The 17,319-nt window shown below is 49.7% G+C and overlaps 1 protein-coding gene across 1 annotated transcript in view; it reads right to left on the bottom strand.

Moving 5' to 3' along the window:
* Positions 1-17,319, bottom strand: part of DNAI1 (dynein axonemal intermediate chain 1) — a 137,098-nt gene that overhangs the window by 47,790 nt on the left and 71,989 nt on the right. The window contains exons 14-16 of the mRNA XM_060280401.1: positions 13,394-13,483; positions 8,188-8,275; positions 6,311-6,390 (exon numbers count right to left, since the gene is read on the bottom strand). Coding sequence (XP_060136384.1) covers positions 6,311-6,390; positions 8,188-8,275; positions 13,394-13,483 — 258 coding nt within the window. The remainder of the gene's footprint in view (positions 1-6,310; positions 6,391-8,187; positions 8,276-13,393; positions 13,484-17,319) is intronic.

Genomic DNA, 17,319 nt, shown 5'->3' with positions numbered 1-17,319 from the left:
GAGACGCTGCCACAAGCCAATGTACAGTAATGCAAAGAACCCAGAGTTCAGATTTGGACATCAGATTCAGATGACTGCAACTCCTGATTCTCATTTAACAGACATGTAGCACAAACAGCATGCTAGATGCTGCACAAGCAACAGGAGTAAAGCCACCATGGACTAGACAATGCAGACAAGGGAGATGGTACTGCTCCAGCGGGAAGGTAAACGATGTTTCCGTGTGCTGCTCTGGTTTGCCAGAAGCGTCTTAGTCATGCTGGCCACATGACCCGGAAGCTGTCTGCGGACAAATGCCGGCTCCCTTGGCCTATAGAGCGAGATGAGCGCCGCAACCCCAGAGTTGTCCACGACTGGGGTACCTTTACCTTTACCTTAACCAGAGCCATCATAGCTAGTAGCCACCTACTAGAACAAGCCAAGTTCCCCAGAAAGATATAGTCTGGAATCATAGAACAGTAGAGCTGGAAGGGACCCTGAGGCTCATCTAGTCCAGCCCCCTGCAATGCAGTTTCTTTCAACCCTTGCCAATACATTGCTTTGCACAGACTAACAAGCTGGATTTGATTTTAGAATAAGGAAAACCAATCGCGCGTGTATTTACTAAGGAGGATTAGACCAGTTCATAGAGGAGGGCTATCCGTGGCTACTAGCCATAATGGCTGTTCTGCCTTCACAGCCGGAGGCAGCAGGACTTCTGAATACCAGCCTTCCTGTTCTTACTACTTGCAGCTGTATTTAATGGCGCAAATTTGCTAAAAACGCACACAGAGCATTACTGTATTTTAACAGAGAGCATTGTTCTTTAAAGCTTTAAACTTTAAAGCTTATGTCAGAGTTGAATGAAGACCACTGAGATTAAATTCCGGCATTCTAACTCGGCAAGACCAAATGCAAATCTCTGTTGCACCCTTTCTGAAGGTCACTGTCTCCAGTTGGCCAGTTCTGCCTGAAAGCAAAATTATTAATTTCTGACTCGTGGGGTACCCCAGGGCCTTCCAGATAAGCTGCTCTTCCCTGTTAAATTGCATTGGTTCAGGTGACAGATTTGCCTCTTTGGGTGAGCTGGACATTCCAGCATCACTGAAATTTTTTATAAATGTTTAAGGTACAGGAATCTTTCCGAGAGACTGAGCTGCTGGTCCTGCACATAATTATATTGCTGAAAAGCACCTGCAAAGCAGCAGCCCTCCATCATTGCTAATGATTCCTGAAACCAAAGATCAGTATGTTTCCTCACCAACGCCTTCCTTCCGGCAATCAGACCACGGGCAATTTAACAGAAGGAGGAAGATGCTGGCTTGCCTGAATGTTTGTTTCTAGTGCAGAAGAGGTTTTATAGGGCTGGAGGGCCAGGAAATATTAACATTCAGATGACTGTTGATGATGGTACTTTCTTGGCAAGAAGGGTTCTCTTAGCCCAAACGACATATGGCAATAAACCTATGAGGTCCTGGCTCAGAGAATGACCAAACCAAAATTATATGGCCAACTCATTAAGGGCAGAACTGCACCTGCTTCCATGGGCAAAGCCAGAATTTTTCTTGGGAGGGACAGGACTTTTTTTGGGGGGGCAGAATCGATGTGATTGGTCAGTTAGTTAAGTATGTCTATTGTTCTACTTGATGGGGGGGGGCACCCTTGGCTATGCCCATGCCTGCTTCCAAACCCGTTTGCCAAAGGCACAAGAGGGCCCATGGCAGGAAGGAATGGAAGAGGGGTCACCTTCCTCCATTGATGCTTCCTTCCACTCCAAGGCTCTCACCTCTAGATCTAATTTGCCCTTTTGATGCCTGGACCACTCTAGAAGACAAAAGGTCCAGCCAAAGTTCTCCTTCACAATGGGCCGTTCGACCCTGTGCCAAATCCACCTCTGTGGGGTTTGTTGTGTTTTATTTTAGAGTGACTTGGGACTTCCAAGTCTGAATTGGAGGCTTTCGTGTGTTACCTAGGAGTATGGCAAATACTTTCCTAGAATTTCCTGGAAGCTAATTGAGGAGGGGATGCAATGGAAAGGCAAGAGAAGAGACAGTGGAAGCTGTGGAGGAGAAAGACCCAGAGTGAGGAACACTTCTTCTTGGACTGGGATAGCTTGATAATTTAATGATAATTTAATTTATATGCCACCCGTCTGACTGGGTTGCCCCAGCCTCTCTGGGTGGCTTCCAACAAAATATTGTTGTTGTTGTTGTTGTTTAGTCGTTTAGTCGTGTCCGACTCTTCGTGACCCCATGACCATAGCACGCCAGGCACTCCTGTCTTGCACTGCCTCCCGCAGTTTGGTCAAACTCATGTTCGTAGCTTCGAGAACACTGTCCAACCATCTTGTCCTCTGACGTCCCCTTCTCCTAGTGCCCTCAATCTTTCCCAACATCAGGGTCTTTTCCAAGGATTCTTCTCTTCTCATGAGGTGGCCAAAGTATTGCAGCCTCAGCTTCACGATCTGTCCTTCCAGGGAGCACTCAGGGCTGATTTCCTTAAGAATGGATAGGTTTGATCTTCTTGCAGTCCATGGGACTCTCAAGAGTCTCCTCCAGCACCACAATTCAAAAGCATCAATTCTTCGGCGATCAGCCTTCTTTATGGTCCAGCTCTCACTTCCATACATCACTACTGGGAAAACCATAGCTTTAACTATACGGACCTTTGTCGGCAAGGTGATGTCTCTGCTTTTTAAGATGCTGTCTAGGTTTGTCATTGCTTTTCTCCCAAGAAGCAGGCGTCTTTTAATTTCGTGACTGCTGTCACCATCTGGTGATCAAGGAGCCCAAGAAGGTGAAATCTCTCACTATCTCCATTTCTTCCCCTTCTATTTGCCAGCAGGTGATGGGACCAGTGGCCATGATCTTGGTTTTTTTGATGTTGAGCTTCAGACCATATTTTGCACTCTCCTCTTTCACCCTCATTAAAAGGTTCTTTAATTCCTCCTCGCTTTCTGCCATCAAGGTTGTGTCATCTGCATATCTGAGGTTGTTGATATTTCTTCCGGCAATCTTAATTCCGGCTTGGGATTCATCTAGTCCAGCCTTTCGCATGATGAATTCTGCATATAAGTTAAATAAGCAGGAAGACAATATACAACCTTGTCGTACTCCTTTCCCAATTTTGAACCACTCAGTTGTTCCATATCCAGTTCTAACTGTAGCTTCTTGTCCCACATAGAGATTTCTCAGGAGACAGATGAGGTGATCAGGCACTCCCATTTCTTTAAGAACTTGCCATAGTTTGCTGTGGTCGACACAGTCAAAGGCTTTTGCATAGTCAATGAAGCAGAAGTAGACGTTTTTCTGGAACTCTCTAGCTTTCTCCATAATCCAGCGCATGTTTGCTATTTGGTCTCTGGTTCCTCTGCCCTTTCGAAATCCAGCTTGCACTTCTGGGAGTTCTTGGTCCACATACTGCTTAAGCCTGCCTTGTAGAATTTTAAGCATAACCTTGCTAGCGTGTGAAATGAGCGCAATTGTGCGGTAGTTGGAGCATTCTTTGGCACAGCCCTTCTTTGGAATTGGGATGTAGACTGATCTTCTCCAATCCTCTGGCCATTGCTGAGTTTTCCAAACTTGCTGGCATATTTGGTGTAGCACCTTAACAGCATCATCTTTTAAAATTTTAAATAGTTCAGCTGGAATATCATCACTTCCACTGGCCTTGTTATTAGCAGTGCTTTCTAAGGCCCATTTGACTTCACTCTCCAAGATGTCTGGCTCAAGGTCAGCAACCATACTACCTGGGGTGTACGAGACCTCCATATCTTTCTGGTATAATTCCTCTATTAAAACATAAAAATCTCAAACATTAAAAACCTCTCTGTAAGCATGTGATTATATCACCCCTTTCAGACTGGTTTATGGGAATGTTGGGCAAGAACCTCAGAATTAGGGAGCTTACATACAACTGTCTCCCATTAAGGCTTCAAGGCTGGTGTCACAAGGTAATTGGGTGGAAGAGTTGGACACCTATGGTCTAAGTCCCCATCAAACCTGGATTGGTGGGAGCTCTCAGCAACCAGCCAGCCAAGGTCAGTGCCTATTTGGGCTTTTGACAGCATCCTGTTCCTTTGCTCAGCCTACTGAGATTTAAGTGTAAGCCTTTATGTTCATTAGCTGGATAAGTTAGTGTTTGTTGCTTTCTTACCTTCTGAGCTATTTTAATCTGTGCAGTTATTTGGAGTTTTTCCTCTCTCGTTTTTGTAAAATCTGTGTATGATTTTATGAAATTGGGTCTGGTCTGAGCTCCTGAACCCTTTAATTTTGACCACGTTTTCCACAGCAAGGGGCACCCACCACACAAAGCAGATGTCTCAGCATTGGTAGCCTCACAGCTGGATTACTGCAATGCACTCTACGTGGGGCTACCCTTGGGGTTGGCTGGAGGCGGCAGCTGATGCAGAACAAGGCAGCTAGATGCTTGTAGGACAGTGGTGGTGGCAAGCAACCAGTAGCATATGGACCGGACCCTCTGCTTGCCACGCTTTCACTAGCTGCCAGTCTCCTACTGGGCCAAGTTCAAGATGCATTAACATCAAAAGCCCTATACAGCTCAGAACCAGGTTACTTGAGAGACCGCCTTATCCCTTATACACCCAAAGATCCTTGCGGCTGGAGGTTATGTCCCTCCTGCAAATATCTCGGAAGCCTGCTCTGCAGAAACTTGGAGCAGGGCTTTGGGTGTGGCTGCCCCTCTTCTAGGGAACAGCATTCCTGTGGAGTTATGGCAGGAAACAGTGGGATACATTTTTGTGCCCAGCTGGATAAACTTGTCCTTTCCGGGAGTGGCTATTTTATATTGTTTTAGTTTAGTTTCCGTCCTCTTGGCTGGGGAGTTTTCAACTGTTTTTTGCTGTTTCTATTGTACATCAAGGGACCCAGGTGGGACTGTGGTTAAACCACTGAGCCTAGGGCTTGCTGATCAGAAGGTCAGTGGTTCGAATCCCTGTGATGGGGTGAGCTCCCGTTGCTTGGTCCCAGCTCCTGCCAACCTAGCAGTTCCTTCTGTGCCAGCTCTAAAAATGCCTGCTGAAACGGTTTCTGTTCTGCCAGGCCTAGGAGGGCAATTAAGAGTAAACTCTTCCGCAGTGATTAACTAATGCCTGTTATTTAATTTTGTAATGGTTTTATTGTATGGGTTTTTGTTTTTCTTGGGATGCAGGTGGCGCTGTGGATTAAACCACAGAGCCTAGGGCTTGCTGATCAGAAGGTCAGTGGTTCGAATCCCTGCAACGGGGTGAGCTCCTGTTGTTCAGTCCCAGCTCCTGCCAACCTAGCAGTTAGAAAGCACATCAAAGTGCAGAATCGATAAATAGGTACCGCTCTGGCGGGAAGGTAAATGGCGTTTCCATGTGCTGCTCTGGTTCGCCAGAAGCGGCTTTGTCATGCTGGCCACATGACCTGGAAGCTGTACGCCGGCTCCCTCGGCCAATAATGCGAGATGAGCGCACAACCCCAGAGTCGGTCACGGCTGGACCTAATGGTCAGGGGTCCCTTTACCTTTTATTGTACCTCACCTTGAGATGATTGCATAGAAGGCAATTAATAGATTAAGGAGAAGGAGAGTTTCCACAAGACTTCTGTGCGCAAAGTTGATGCCCTTAGTTTCTTTTCCTCAAATCCCTGCTCCCAACCCCCATCGAGAGGGGTTTTTTTGCCTGGCAGATTCATAAACAGGGCATGCACGCAGAGTACGTGGCAGCCGTTTAGGGCAGCACGCCTGCATTAATGCAGAAACATTTTATCTGCACAAAAGGGCAGCAGATAGGGGCTGGGTGTGTAATTAAGATAATCCTTGGCTTCCGAAATGCTATTAACAGAGCTACTCTCTGAAATTTGCCATAATTGTTCTGCAGCCAAAAATTAGTGCATTGTTGGGCTGATTGTCGGAAGGCGTTAAAGGCAACAGCATTCTCTTCCAAAAACCATTTAACAAACAAGCTCTACGGGCAGCATGGCTGGGCTTGCTACTCCTCGTTCTTGTGCAGTCTTAAAAAGCTGGATTTTTTTATTTGCACGGCAGGGAGTTTGGCAAGGCCAATTTCATTTCCTTCCCTGGCCCAAAGTCCTTCCTTCCTGGCCCAAAGTGTCGCTCACAGTCTGGTTCTCCTCGAGGGAGGAAATTCCTCCTCAAACTCAGTCAGTGCAATCTGTTCACTTGCTTTACTTAAACATCCCATCTTGAGAGGATTTTGGCAAACGTCATGCAGGCTTCGTCGCATGCAGACACAGAAGCCTTTCAGAGCATATTTTGGGACTGGAAATGCCAGGCATCATTCTGCAGAAACAGGAGGAGCAACAGCTTGCAGAGGGAAGGGCCTTACTTTGTAGATTTTGCCTTCTTCTGTACCCACAAGGAACAAATAATCAATCTTCTTGTGAAAGTCAAATGAAGTCCCGCAGCCTGTTTGGAAGGAGAGAGGGGTATAAATAAGAAATAAAAAGTTTGTCATGGAACTCTGTCAGGGCTCCATTTCCCCTGGGAGGCTCTAGCTATTCAACCTGTTGTTTAACAAGAGCAATAGCTCCAGATTCACCAGCCGTTTAACTGGCGCAGGGAACAATCACAGCTCCCTTTGGCCGATCTGATGCAGGGGTTATATGGGAATTCTGAAAAAGAGAAACAAAGGGGCTGCAATTTTCGGCCCAGGAAGAAAACATGGTCCTTTTTATCTAGCTGTGCTGAAAAGAGAGGCTTTCATACAACTGGCCCGTGGGGATGGGGGACCCTGCCAGTTAGCTTCCTCAGTCTCAGTGTTGCCCCTAGTACAGTGGTACCTCGACTTAGACGCACAACTCGACAACTGAATTTTTCGACTTACGAATGGGGATAATGGCTGCACACTTACGAATGTCTCAACATCTGAAAAAAAACCGTGGCGGTTTTAGATAGGGATTTTTCGACTTACGCCTTTTTAGATAGGGTTGCTTCGACTTACGAATTTTTCCGTTTTCAATGCATTCCTATGGGAAATCGCGTTTCCAATGGCGTTTTTCGACTTATGAATTTTTCGACTTACGAAGGTGCTTTTAGAACGGATTAAATTTGTAAGTCGAGGCACCACTGTAGTTGCAATTGGAGATTCTGGCCACCCCATCTCCTGCTGGTCTCTCTGACCAGCCCCAATAGGCATCAACGGAAGCCACTGCTGGCAGAAACTCAACGTGGGGCAGCTTCTTCTCTGTAGGCCTACAGTCCTTCTTATCAAATGAGGTGGCTTTGCCTTCTCATATGATCACTGTGGAGTTGGGAGGGACCCCAATGGACATCTAGTCCAACCCTCGCTGTCCCATATGGGGATCGAACCTGCAACCTAGGTGTTATCAGCACCAGGCTCTAACCAACGGAGCTATCCAGGGTACGAGATGGCTGTCACGTCCCCTATTCATCTTCTCCCGGATAAGCAGACTTGGCTTCCTCAACTGTTCCTCATAAGACTTGGTTTCCAGACAGGGGCATACCCAGGATCAAAATTAGGGGGGCAAGGGGCGGGGCCAGGGCACGGGAGGGGAGGGGCCACAGTGGGGCAAGGCAAGTCATGGTCATTCAGGGGCGAGGGGGCGCCAGGATCAGCCCGAAAATGGGCTGCTCCGACCCCCTCCTCCCCCTCCACGATCGGCAGGGCCGAGGGGGCGCCTCCTCCCCCTCCGTGATCGCCGGCTAGAAGGCTAGACGTCTCCCTTCTCCCTGGCTGGCTGTGGGGCGGGTGGAGGGAAAGCCAGCCAAAAGCTTTGCCCGCCCCACAGCCAGCCGGGGAGAAGGGAGACGTCCCTTCTAGCAGGCTGGCTGTGAGGTGGGCGGAGGGAAAGCCCCAGAGCCGCGCACAGCGTTTGGCCAACTTCCCCTCTGCCCGCCCCACCACAGCCAGCCAGGGAGAAGGGAGACGTTCCTTCTAGCAGGCTGGCTGTGGGGCGGGCAGAGGGAAAACCCCAGAGCCGCGCAAAGCGTTTGGCTGGCTTTCCCTCCTCCCGCCCCAGAGCCAGCCAGGGAGAAGGGAGACCTAAAAGAAAAGGAGTGGCACCGGGTGGCGGCGGTCAGCGGGGCAGGCTGGCCCGCGGCCCTGCTTCTAGGGGGGGCAACTGCCCCCCTGCTCCCCCTGCCTACGCCCATGTAAGTAAGCTTGCCCGGGACTCCAGCCCTCGGTGCCAGCATCAAACGGGGTCTTTGGGGGGCGGAGGGAGGAGAGATTTCAGCCCGTACCAAAAGTCTGCAGCTGCAGGCCCTCTGGCCCTTCCACGGTGGTCCCTTCCACCAGAAGCTTGATGACGTCTGTATGAACCAGCTCGTTCTGTTGGGGAAAGGAGAAAGAGATCAGAACAATTGCCGGCACTTGCGTCGTCGCAACAATGAGGCACTGCTTTGAAACAGAACACTTTGTCAAGGGGGTTTGAAAGAAAAGAAAAGAGAGAGAGAGAGAGAGCAATCAAACTGCTGAATGTTTCATGGCCGTGGCCGGCAGTTTGTGGGAGCTGAGTCTTAATGAGAAGTTTGCCAGTCCAGCGTGTGCCCCCCTTGCATCCTATTATAAGCACATCTGGGCTGTTCCTTGAGATCAATCCGAGGGCAATTCCATACCCATCAGAAAAGCTTTTCCTCTTGCACAGAAACATGAAGGGGATGGGGTGGGGTTTTCCAAATGTGTCCAGTAGGGACGCTCAGACTGAGCATGAGGCAAGACAAAGAAAAGATGAGAGTTCTTTCCATTTGCCTTCAGGAACACAGGGTCACAGAATCATAGAATTGGAGAGTTGAAAAGGACCCCGGGGGGGTCATCTAGTCCAACCCGCTGCAATGCAGAAATCTCAGCTAACAGAGGCTTGAATTCCCACTAGCTCTCCACAAATAGAAGAACTCCTTCCATTCATGGAGGGAACTGGGATACAAGCAGAGGTTTCCCCTTGAGGACAGGGGTGGGGCAGCATATTAGTTGTTAGTTTTGCTGGTGTCTCCTTTTTTGTGCAGCCCCCTGTACCACCTCCTCATTCTGTTCCAGGGGCCCCAATCCTCTGGAACAGTTGTTTTCGGAGTACAGGGGCCCCTGGGGGAAGGAGAGATGGGTGAAAATGCTGCCAGCGACCTTCCAAAGGCAGGAGCACCCAGCTAGTAAAACTCTGCTCACTGGGCACTTCCACCAGTGAAACCTAGAATATAAGAAAATCCTTCTAGATAAGGGCAATGGCCCATTCAGCCCAACATCCCGTTCTCACAGTGGCCAACCAGACGCCCCAATGAGAAACCCCCCGCCAGAAAAGCCCTCCTGCACTCGCCAGAAACTGGTATTCTGAAGCATTGGTGCTGCCTCCAACTGTGGAGGAGGGGAACAGCCATTATGGCTAGTAGCCACCCACTAAGGCTAGCCAAATTCCCCAGAAAGATATAGCTTAGAATCATAGAATTGTAGATACAGGTAGGTAGCTGTGTTGGTTTGCCGTAATGCTATTGCAAGGAATTTTTTTATTTTGTATAGATTTGTAGAGTTGTATTGCAACGACCAACATGGCTGCGGTTCTGGTTTTGATTTCAGAATAAAGAAAACCAATCTCACATGCATTTCCTAAAAAGGATTAGATGTGTTCATGGAGAAGGAGAGGGATATCAAAGGCTACTAGCCAGGATGGCTCTGCTCTGCCTCCACAGTCAGAGGCAGCAATGCTTCTGAATAATAGTTGCTGGCAACCTCAGGAGGGGAGAGGGCTCTTGTGCTCAAATCCTGCTCTCTCTTCCTCTTCTAAAGCCATCTAGGTTGGTGGCCATCACTGCCTCCTGTGGAAGTGAGTTCCAAAGTTTAACCATGTGCTGTGTGCAGAAGGGCTTCCTTTTATGCATGGGTAGGCAAACTAAGGCCCGGCGGCCGGGTCTGGCCCAATCACCTTCTAAATCCAGCCCGTGGACGGTCTAGGAATCAGCGTGTTTTTACATGAGTAGAATGTGTCCTTTTTATTTAAAAACACATCTCTGGGTTATTTGTGGGGCCTGCCTGCTGTTTTTACATGAGTAGGATGTGTGCTTCTATTTAAAATGCATCTCTGGGTTATTTGTGGGGCATAGGAATTCATTCTTTATTTTTTCTTTCCAAAATATAGTCCGGCCCCCAACAAGGTCTGAGGGACAGTGGACCGGCCCCCTGCTGAAAAGGTTTGCTGACCCCTGTTTTTATGTGTCCCGAATCTTCCCACATTCAGCTTTGCTGGATGTCCACCTTAGTTAGGGTACCAGCCACAATTTGGAAGGCACAGCCTTTTTTAGCCAACAAAGGTTTCACTGTTAATATAAATAATACACAAAATAGACATCAACGTTTAAGGGCTAGATTTCACTTCCTCCTAGAGAGGTGTGCTACAATTGGAAAAATCAATGCCTGAGCAGCCCTTTCAACTCCTGAATTGCTGCTTTAGCCTATTGTGCTTTGAAAGTTCCCCCCTTTCTTAAAAAAAAAATGGAGTGAATGGGTGAATGGGGGAAAGCAGCTTAACATCCTTAGTCTGTAGCCCACCAGAAACTCTCAACAAAGCATTGCCAAAGAGCTGAGATGTCTCACCTCAGGAATAAAGCCAAAAAAAGGTGCCTGTGTCTCTATTTTTGGAATCTGTTTCAAGAACCTGAATGCCTTTGCACAATGGAGACGTGGAAAGAAGATGAGGCTTTTCACTGAAACCAGAGACCACAACATTAGTCAAGGAGTGCGGCAGGAGAGTCAAGTGAAAGGTTTGCCACCCAGATCTACTAAGGTGGTGTGTGGCCTTTTGTAAAGAGAGCAATTGGAGGCAGTAGTGACTCTTTGAATACCAGTTGTTGGAAGCCACAAGAGGGAAGAGTGTACCTGCGCTTGGGTCCTGCTTCTCCCATTTGGGGCAGCTGCTTGGCCACCATGAGAACAGAATACTGGTCTCCTCTTTTGTTCTTATGAGCACAGCTACCGGCAAGGGCGTACCCACCACGGGGCAAGTTAGGGCAGCTGCCCTACTCTAGAAGCAGGGCTGGTGGGCAGAGGCGGAGCACAGCCCGGTGGAGCGCGAGTTCGCCATTCCCGCCGCACCCTCCCTCCAGCTCCCCGGCACGCCCTCAGGCAAGGCCAAGCGCGGCGGGGAACCAGGGAGCGCGGCGCGGTGGGCGGGAACGCCGAACTCGCGCTCCGCTGGGCTGGGCTCTGCCTCCGCCCACCAGCCCTGCTTCTAGGGAGGGGCACAGCCCGGCGGAGCGCGAGTTCGCCGTTCCCGCCCGCCGCGCTGCGCCCTCCCTCCAGCTCCCCGTCGCGCCCTCTGGCAAGGCCAAGCGCGGCGGGGAACCAGAGAGCGCGGCGGGGCGGGCGGGAACGCCGAACTCGCGCTCCGCTGGGCTGGGCTCCGCCTCCGCCCACCAGCCCTGCTTCTAGGGAGGGGCACAGCCCGGCGGAGCGCGAGTTCGCCGTTCCCGCCCGCCGCGCTGCGCCCTCCCTCCAGCTCCCCGTCGCGCCCTCTGGCAAGGCCAAGCGCGGCGGGGAACCAGAGAGCGCGGCGCAGCGGGCGGGAACGCTGAACCCGCGCTCCGCTGGGCTGGGCTCCACCTCCGCCCACCAGCCCTGCTTCTAGGGAGGGGCACAGCCCGGCGGAGCGCGAGTTCGCCGTTCCCGCCCACTTTGTGGTCCCTCCCCTTCCGTGCCTTGGCCCCTCCCCTTGCCCCCCCCTAGTTTTGATCCTGGGTACGCCCATGGCTACCGGTAGCACTGCAACTGACTCCCTAAAGTTTGGGGCAGCCACATTGAACACCTGAATAGTCCTGCATCTGGGGTCACCGGCTGTTCCTACTAAGGCTCACAAGGGAGTAGACTCAAGATTCATTGAACAAGCAAGGAACTGGATGCCAGTTTGTTTCGAGGCCCATTTCAAGGGGCTCGCAGCAGAGTTTGAAGGCCAGAACAACTTAGGTCCCAAATATCTGAAAGACCACTTATTGTCCTACAGAACATCTCAGGTATTAAGATCAGCAGGGTGATAGGCCCTCTTGTTAGGTCCGCCGTCCTCAGAATTGTTGGGAATGGGAGACCAGGCGAGGGGAGTCTCAGTGGCAGCCCCCAAATTGTGAAACTCCCTACCCACAGAGGTGCATCTGACATCTTCACTGTATAGCTTTCATCAGCATAAATAAATAAATATATAAATAAATAAATAAATAAATAAATAAAGCTATAGTTATACTCCGCCCATCTGGCAGGGTTTCCCCAGCCACTCTGGGCACCTGCCAGCAGAATAGTAAAAACATGATAAAACATCAGGCATTAAAAAATTCCCTAAAGAAGGCTGCCTTCAGATGTCTTCTAAAACTCAGGTGGTTGTTTTTTCCCTTGACATCCTGAAGATGAACCTCTTTGCACACAAACCTGGCTTTTTCAGTTACAATATTTTGTATTTATACTCTTCTGTACTGGCTGGAATGGATTGACTTGCTTTTATAATTGTAACTCTTTAATTTCTTTGTATAACATTCTTTGTATAACTGAAGGAGCGTCTCCACCTCCATCGTTCTGCCCGGACACTGAGGCCCAGTGCCGAGGGCCTTCTGGTGGTTCCCTCGTTGCGAGAAGCCAAGTTACAGGGAACCAGGCAGAGGGCCTTCTCGGTAGTGGCACCCGCCCTGTGGAACGCCCTCCCACCAGATATCAAAGAGAAAACAACTACAAGACTTTAAGAGGACATCTGAAGGCAGCCCTGTTTACGGAAGCTTTTAATGTTTAATAAATTATTGTATTTTAATACTTCTGTTGGAAGCTGCCCAGAGTGGCTGGGGAAACCCAGCCAGATGGGCGGGGTATAAATAATAAATTATTATTAAAATTATTATTATGAATACAATACTGTTGTAGCCACCCCGGGACCTGATGGTTAAACGCAAGGAAGGAAGGAAGGAAGGAAGGAAGGAAGGAAGGAAGGAAGGAAGGAAGGAAGGAAGGAAGGAAGGAAGGAAGGAAGGAAGGACAATAATAATACTTGTGGCCCAGCCAATAATATGGAAGCTGAGTGGGGCTTGAGCTACACATGGCTATTCAGCAGCTGATGAGAGTGGAAGAATTAAAGAGCTCTTAGCAGTGCATAATCCAACAGGCCAGGATCTCACCACAGCTACCGGATAAATCCTTAAAGGGGGCAGGGACTGGTTCAGTGCCTTAATGTTCTCAATTTTGTCAACTCCTCTTGTTTTGGTTTTTTAATAGGTATGTGCAATGGACACGACTAAACAACTAAACAGCAACAACAAATGTGCAATTAGGAATGGTGACCCCTAATGCGGGAAAGACTAAGCCCCTTCTTTCATAACAGCAGCATCCCCAAACACCACACACAGTGGGATATTAAACAGGGGCAGGAATGATAGGCTGACACCATGCTATGCCTCAATGCACAAGACCAGCAAAGCGGCAGGAAGGGCTTGCCTTAACCAGAGTCCAGGACACAATGCGCCCATCGGAAGAGACGGAGAAGAAGTTCAAGTTGTTGTCCATGTCATCTTTCTGCCACTTGACCTGGGAAAGAGAAACACAAAGATTTTCCAGCAAATGAGGGTCAGTTGAAAAGGTTTTATTTGGAATTTACCAAAAGATGCTAAACTCTTTTCTCTCTCCATTCATCCAATTAATCCACAGTCCAATTGCCGCCACCCCCACCCCCCAGAGAAGTCACCTTGGTTTGCCTTTCTGCTTAGACAGACTTATTCTGCTAGGCTGGTTGGGTGCAGGGTGAGTCCAACACTCCATTTAGAAGTAATTTGTGCAGGAAAAAACTTGGTGGATCATGCCACCAAGAGCCGCCACAGAGCTTGGGTTTCTAACATCAGTTTGCAAACTTCCTTGTGGGAAAATGGATTATGTTTTCTCCGTTTAAGAAAACTTTATACATTATGTAGATCAAGGCAGTAGTCTAAGGGATGCAACCATGTACTCATTTACCTGGCAGCAAGTCCTCCAAAATGCTAGTTTTCTCCCTCCTTATGTCTAAAGTGGGGCAGACAAGAAGTTACTGCCTCATTTTGCATACCGGTAACTCTTTGGCTGCTCCTGCTCAGGGAACAGAAATCCACTCTGCATTTTAACCACCCATGTAGAAACCCAGAGAGATTTGCCTTTCGAATTTGACAGTTCAGAAGAGGGCAGTTGGAGGAGGATAAACGCTTGGAGGTCTGTAAGATAAATCTCAGCTTGAATCAAATGCCTCATAATTGATCCAATTTCCAGATGTGGAAATTCAATCAGGCAGCAGAATAAAAGATGGCCCGGCTTGCAAACTGACTGCCTGGGCCTCCCGATGCATCTATCAGCCAGGCCAGCCATTTCCCAATAACATCCTGCGCTGCGTGAAGGTGGCATTTGTCTCTGCCGAAGCTGTTCCATAGATATAGATCCCTGTTAGCACTGCCTAATGTAAATGAGCGCCATCAGCCAAGAGCCTAGTGCATACTTCTTGTGTGACAATCTATTCATACCGTATCAGCTCTCCCCCAAAATAAAACCTCAGGCTGAATGGTGGATTTCTGAGTGCCAGGCTCCTCTCTCCACTGATTCTACTCTTAAAGCAGTGGTTGGATGCCAAGGACCCATGACCCCGATGCAATGAAATAACCAGACAGGACAAAGAGTATATCTTGGGTCAAATAGGCCACAACTTTATTGATTACAAATGTGAAAGGTTTGGAATAGGCACTGGCTACACCGTTTGAACTCCAGCCTGCCTGCCGGGAGTGTTTCTAGGGCCAACCCAACTCTGGGGTGATACTATGACCTACATCAAATAGGGGCACCCCCTGGCGGGGTCCACATTTGAGTTTTATGGCTTGGCTGACAGACAGAAGCCACTCCTCCCGGACCCCTTTAACAGGATACCCTTTTCCCACGGAGGGGCGGTTGGACTTCAACTCACACCAGCCCCAGCTGATCTCTGGGTACAGCAGCGGTCCAGCTTGTGACAGGGAGCCATCCAGGAGACAGCTGTCAAGCCTGTGTGATGTATCTGAAATGTCTTAATCATGGCTCTGGTCTAGAAGAGGAGGAGTCAATGTGGTGCCTTGGAAATGTGGCCCATTTTAAGGCATTGATGCTGACCGATAAAGCCGCAAACCACTTGAGATCAGTGCGTCTGTCAGAGCATCGCTGCCCTTACCAGCCTGCCCAAACCTGAAAGTCAGCTGGGGGGGGGGATCGGAAGGGGTGGTGGTGACCAACCCTACCCATTAGTAGGATTCCTTTCTCTTGGAGACACAGGTGGCTATGCCCATAATGAGCTTCTGTCGCTTACTCCGAATGTAGGTGTAAGGGGAAGAGAAGATAGGGACCCTCTTCCCCTCATCAGAAGCAGCCCCTCCCCAAGCAGCGATAACAGCGAGGATGCTCAGGAGTCTAGTCAGGAAGTGGAGAGAGAGGGCCGGGGCTCTCTCAGCACGGGAGAGCCCCTGCGACACAGGAGGGAGGAAGAGACAGAGGGGGAAAGGGGGGAGAAGGAAAACATGGAGCGTAGACCCTTTCCTCCGATTCCGGAATTACGCAAGAGAAGGAGGGGAAAGAGATTTGCCGTCCCAAGACTTATGCTGGAGGCAGTCCAGGGGCGGTCCAGTGCCAGATTCTGCGTCGGACTAAGCAGACATGTTGTACATACCCAGCTCACTGTAAATAGACTGCACTAAATAAAAACTGCTAAAAGACAAGCATGCGGAGCGTCGTTACTCTAGAGTAGCCGCAACAATCCCGTGACAGTAGGGTTACCAGATGTCCCCATTTCCCGGGGACAGTCCCCAGATTTGCAAATAAGTCCCTGGACAAATTCCATCCCTGGAATGTCCCTGGATTTCATCTAATGTCACCGGGAAACGTAGCAGCGGCCGTCTCAGCAGCCTGGAGCAGTTGGCTCTGGCTGGCTTCAGGAGCTGCTCGGAAGTCCCCATATGATGGTGGCGCAGGGCCTCTAAGATGCAGCTTCCGGGCTGCCTCCACCTTCCCTGACCCCAGCAACTAAGCTGCGAAGGGAGGCATCATGCTGCCTATCGGAACAGCTTCCCAATTCCTATTTGCGTGCAAGCAGGAGCAGGTGGGGATCTCTCAATGGTGAAGGGAGGCTTCACGCAGCCTATCAGAGCCTGCGTGCAAGCAGAAGGGGGGCAGGGATCTCTCAGTTAGGCAATGGGAAGCCTCCCTTCCCAGCTGAGGGATCCCTGTCCCCTCCCGCTTGCACGCAAGTAGGAATGGGATTGGGGCTGCTCTGATGGGAAGGGAGGTATCCTGCTGCCCGAGCCTCGCTGCCGCCACTGCTCTCGGCCCTCCTTCTCCGCCTTCCATGCCTGACCCACCATGCACCGCTTCCCCACCACCACCACCGAAGAACCAACAACTCGGGCTGCCCAGACTCATAGAGGAAGAGGAAACATGGTGTTTGAGGTCAAGGCAGCGGCCGCCCCTCTGCCACCACCATCACTGCAGCATCAACGTCCCAAACGTGTTTGTTTGTTTGTTGTGTCCCCGGATTCATTGAAAAAAATCTGGTAACCTTATCCTAATGTAGCTGTTCATCCCGGCTGATGGTGGATTGGAAGACATTCCCCACAACAGCCCTGTGAAGCAGGTTTGGCTGAGAGCGAGTGACAGGCTCAAGGTCACCCAGCGAGCTTCATGGCCAAGTGCATACCCTCCCGCATTTTCCCAATGAAAATAGGGACACCCTAAGGAAAAGCAGGGCATTCTGGGATCAAACCAGAAACCGGGACGGCTTCTGTAAGTGTCCCTGGAAAATAGGGACACTTGGAGGGTCTGCAAATGGGGACTTGAACTCTGACCTCCCATGTCCTCATCTGACACTCTAACCACTATGCCACACTGTCTCTCAGATATTTAATGCACTTGCTGTACTGGCGGCACTTGGAGAAGGGCCTAAAGATTTGAAGGCGCAGGCAGAATGTGCATTTCTACCTAGCAAATATAAATCAGAGCACAAGCTCTAAAAAATAAGCAAATTGGGGGATGTGGCTAAAGGTGGGAGGCGGTGGTGCTAACTGGTTGAGGTAAAGGAGGAAGGGGCAGAGCTAAGAAAAAACCAGGGTTTCCTTAGTCGTGATTCCTGCATTGCAGGGGCTGGACTAGATGACCCTATGTTTTCTGCCCCACAGAGAACCCTGCAGGCAAATTTGGATAGGGAGATCTAGGGATTGCCATGTGGCTAGTGGGCAACCATCTTTCTCTGCTCAAGGATGGGAAAATGCCAGTACGTAAATCCTCTTTTCAAGGAGTAGCATGCATTGGCATGCAATATTGCACAATATTGGCCCATTTAGAGGAGACATGATATGTGGGGGCTTCCGCCTCCCATTGAAATGCACATG

Source organism: Zootoca vivipara, chromosome 11 (assembly GCF_963506605.1).
Source record: "Zootoca vivipara chromosome 11, rZooViv1.1, whole genome shotgun sequence".
In the NCBI taxonomy this organism is placed as follows: Eukaryota; Metazoa; Chordata; class Lepidosauria; order Squamata; family Lacertidae; genus Zootoca; species Zootoca vivipara.
Note: the sequence above shows the minus strand (reverse complement) of the source record. Positions and strands in the feature narration are given on the sequence as shown.